General features: G+C 33.7%; 1 protein-coding gene across 3 annotated transcripts; it reads left to right on the top strand.

The window, feature by feature from the left end:
• Nucleotides 1-1,081: 1,081 nt before the first annotated feature.
• Nucleotides 1,082-3,019, top strand: LOC132636411 (precursor of CEP13-like). Of its 3 annotated transcripts, none has more exons than XM_060353268.1 (2): nucleotides 1,082-1,572; nucleotides 2,467-3,019. In XM_060353268.1, the coding sequence occupies exon 1, from the start codon at nucleotides 1,310-1,312 to the stop codon at nucleotides 1,562-1,564; it is 255 nt and encodes an 84-aa protein (XP_060209251.1). In that variant the 5' UTR covers nucleotides 1,082-1,309; the 3' UTR covers nucleotides 1,565-1,572; nucleotides 2,467-3,019. The 3 variants fall into 3 exon arrangements, 1 of the variants encoding a protein (XP_060209251.1); XR_009581249.1 differs by having other exon boundaries at nucleotides 1,087-1,693; XR_009581248.1 differs by having other exon boundaries at nucleotides 1,087-2,375.
• The last annotated feature ends 871 nt before the right edge of the window (nucleotides 3,020-3,890 follow it).

Below are 3,890 nucleotides of genomic sequence, written 5' to 3'. Positions count from 1 at the left end.
TACTCCTGGGATAACTTATACCATGATTACTAACCAAACAAGGGATAAGGAATTGCTAAATCCTTATCCCAGGACTATTTATGTTTATCCTTCATACCAAACGACCCCTTAGAATAAACATAAGAAAAATGATTTAATTTATATAACATAGAAGATCGATTTAATTATATCCATTAGCAATGTAAAAAATTGTTACACTATTAGAGTGTGCAATTTTTTCTATTATCACAGGTTATTTTATGCTATTTTTTAGGTTAACATGTCAGACTTGTTATAAACAATTGCTCACTTTATTCCAATTTATGTGAAGATGTTCGGAGTACGGGAGTCAGAACACTTAGCTTGTTTGGCCAAACTTCTAAAATCAGCTTATTTGATTTTTTTTTTTCAAAAGTGTTTTTAAAAAAAATACTTTTGGCAAAAAGCAGTTTGTGTTTGGCCAACGAATTTAAAACGTACTTTGAGCAGCAATTAGTGTTTGGTCAAGCTTTTAAAAAGAGTTTCTAAGTGTATTTTTCTCAAAAATATTGTTCAAAAAAGTGCTTTTGGGCAAAAACTATTTTTTAGCTTTTGAAAAACTGTTTCTGCTACTTTCGAGAAATACTTATTTTTTCTCAAAATCTTGGCCAAACACCTTACTTTTTATAAAATAAGCATTTATTGAAAAAAAAAAAACACTTTTGGGGGAAAATAAGCTTGACCAAACATACTATTAGTTTTCGATGTTAATTTGGATATAGATTGTTTAATTTTTTAACATAAAATTACATATTTGAAACATACCTAAAAATAATGCACGTAAATATAACTAATGATTCTAAATATTTTTAAAATGTATGAAAAAAGTTCACAGTCAACGAAGAAATAATGTTACTTCCCAAATAGTAACACTTTGACGTATAACGCGACGCACGGAGTACCTCTTATTGCAGGTAACTTAATATGATAGTTTAAAAATATTTATTGATTATTAGTGCACATAAGTTAAAACAGAGAAATTTTAGATTCCTTTGTAAGTATATATTTGGAAGCATTAAATCTTTGACTAGCCAAACTAACCTGACCCTCACGCCTCACTTTGCCAACTAATCTGCTCTTCTGATAAATTCCTCTCTTTCCCTTTCATTAACCTTCAATATTCCACTAGCAGTGTTTCAAATATTCCACTAATTGGACTTGAAGCACATCTTTTGTTCTTTTCATTGCTTGACGTGATTGTTACGATCACGATGACGATAAATCCCAACTACAAATATATAAGAGTCAGAACTGCTAAGGGCAATTCCATTCTCTCATTGTGGCACCATTAATGGCTCGCTACAACATATTAATTTCCCTTACTTTAATTCTTCTACTAGTTTCTTATGCTCCTAGCTTTGAAGCAAGAATAAAGCTATTGAAGAATATGGAGGAGAAAAATATTGATCCTTCTCAAGATGCCAGTGTACTATTGAGTTCCCTTCCTAAAGGTCGCTCGGTCCCTCCTTCTTCCCCAAGTGATAAAGGCCATGTGGAGCTTGATCACAATATGGAGTCAGTTCCTAGCCCTGGTATTGGCAATTGATGATAGAGGTAGATTCAGAATTTTAATACAATGGGGGCACTGAAAAAATATGAGTTAGTTGTTCAACCAGTGCCCCTCTAAAGGCTATTAGTGTTTGGGTGCCAAGTTAATTATATATTCATTTTCAAGGTATATACACATACATATACAAGATTTTTGCTGAAGTTTGCGGGGTCAAGTGACCCCTCAATGTAGAAAGTAGGTCCGGCTCTGATTGATGAATTGAGTAAGCTTTGAAATTGGTCACTTCTTTGAAATATGTACAAATACGCCAAAAAATCTTTGAAATGTGTAGACAAATATATAGTAAGATTTCATACTGATCATTCCGAGTCCACTAACTCTAAATCTTGGATTCACTTCCCCATCTGACAAATTTGTAAGCCTCTCTTTTGTGAATACAGAGTAATTATGTGAAGGTTACTATAAATGTACGTTACTAACTACTGTATTAATTTAGTCGTGGCTAGATGAGGTCTCTACTCTCATGTAGTACCGTAACCTGCCATGATCCCCACATTTTTGTGTTTAATTAAAAGTAATATATGTGCTAAGACTTCACAAATGCATCATTTTAGTGTTTGGTTGAAACTACAGGGATGATTTTCATGAGTTGCATGTGTCATTTTCATTTGAAAGAGACCAAATCTAATTTCCTGCAATCACGTATGATGGAAATAATGAAAATTACGCATGCCAAACCTTACAAAAGTATGCCAATCAATTAACGAAGTTCACAACAAACTTTGCAAGAAAATCCACTTGTTCTTTTTGTACGAGATTGAGAATTTGAGACCGGAACTAAAATGAGGTGCTTTCCCTCTAAATCTTAGTGCTTTAATCGCTATCTTTATAATGAAATCGTTGTATTCGAGCTTATGTTGGTATGTTTGTGTGTCTAGGTACAACGAGGACAAATAGATGAAAACCAAGCAATTTTTGGTAAATTCTGGATGAATTTGAACTTGAACGAGACGACAAGAGGATCACGCGTCACTTAGAGAAAAATCTAGCAACTGAAGGCAGTCACGCGTTCAACCCGCATCACGCGCTTAGCGCGCAACAGAAGCCTCTCTGACCAAATCTCTGATGTAGACAAAATATACTCCCGCGATGGGCTCGCGTGACGTGGCCATTGTGAGACCTTGTCTAATTTTCCCGATTAGATCAGGATTTGGCCAGCTTATTTTAGCTTTTAACCTAGACTATAAATAGACGTTTTTTATGTTATACATGACGTGCTGGGATTATTCTTAAGACTTGTAAGCCATCATTCTTATTCTCTTGTAGGTTTTACTTTATTTTCTTCATTCAACCCTAGATTATTCATGAATTCTAGTTCTTCTTCTCAAATCATGAGTAGCTAAACTCCCTTATTATAGGGTTGTGGAAAAAGACTTGATAGTTGGTTTGACGACAATTTTTATCTATTGGATTTCCATCTTTTGGGTTGCTTATTTATTCTTGCGCTTAATTGTTTAATTACTTGATCACTAATTAGACACTATTTGTGGTGCGTGAGTTGAACTTGAAAGAGCGAATTCACGTACGTAATAAGAATAAATAGAGTTTTTTCGATTTATCATTTCGCTACATAGGATAGAAATATACCCTTTAGCCCTACTTAGTTGGTTACAGAAATATAAATCTGTTCTTGTTATTTCTGGCGATCATAGAAATATAGACGTTAAGAGTAACATCTACAGGCTTGTGAGTGGTTCGAAAGAATATCATAAAATTAACATCAACCCGTCAACTAGTAACCCAGGAAATAACATAGGTAGAATTATCAGAAGACTTAACTGGATTGTCGAAAGCCATGACCTTGGAAATCTTTCTCATCTGATAAACCTTACAGTCTTATCCCCAGTCATCTAAATCACAAAGTCTTCATTTATTAATTTACTTTCCGTCAATAGTTTAGTTACAACAAACATTGTTCATTTATTAATTTACTTTCAGCCAATAGTTTAGTTACAACAAACATCTTGATTTTTACCCTATTGAATAGGTATAACAGAATTAGAATTAGTTGAATATTATAATGTCTAAGTCTTTGTGGGTACGATATCTGAACTTTAAATTCTATATTACTTATACGACCACGTATACTTGCGTGTGCATTTGGGAGCAAAGTTTTTGGCGTCGTTGCTGGGGACTTAGAAAAAATTACTATTTTTCTAGTTTGAATTTTAATTTCTATTCAAGTTTTTACTCTGGTTCTTTGGCTGACTTGTGCTCCTCAGGTGAATTCTCTCGTTTATGCCAAATACTCGAAGTCAAGGAAAAGCATTAACTAACTTTGACCCAGAAATTGAACGGACAT

The sequence above is a fragment of the Lycium barbarum genome, chromosome 4 (genome assembly GCF_019175385.1).
Source record: "Lycium barbarum isolate Lr01 chromosome 4, ASM1917538v2, whole genome shotgun sequence".
Taxonomy (NCBI): domain Eukaryota; kingdom Viridiplantae; phylum Streptophyta; class Magnoliopsida; order Solanales; family Solanaceae; genus Lycium; species Lycium barbarum.
Note: the sequence above shows the minus strand (reverse complement) of the source record. Positions and strands in the feature narration are given on the sequence as shown.

What these genes read in the sequence shown, in the direction of transcription:
- LOC132636411 (XM_060353268.1), top strand. Translation starts at nt 1,310, where the DNA reads ATGGCTCGCTACAACATATTAATTTCCCTTACTTTAATTCTTCTACTA.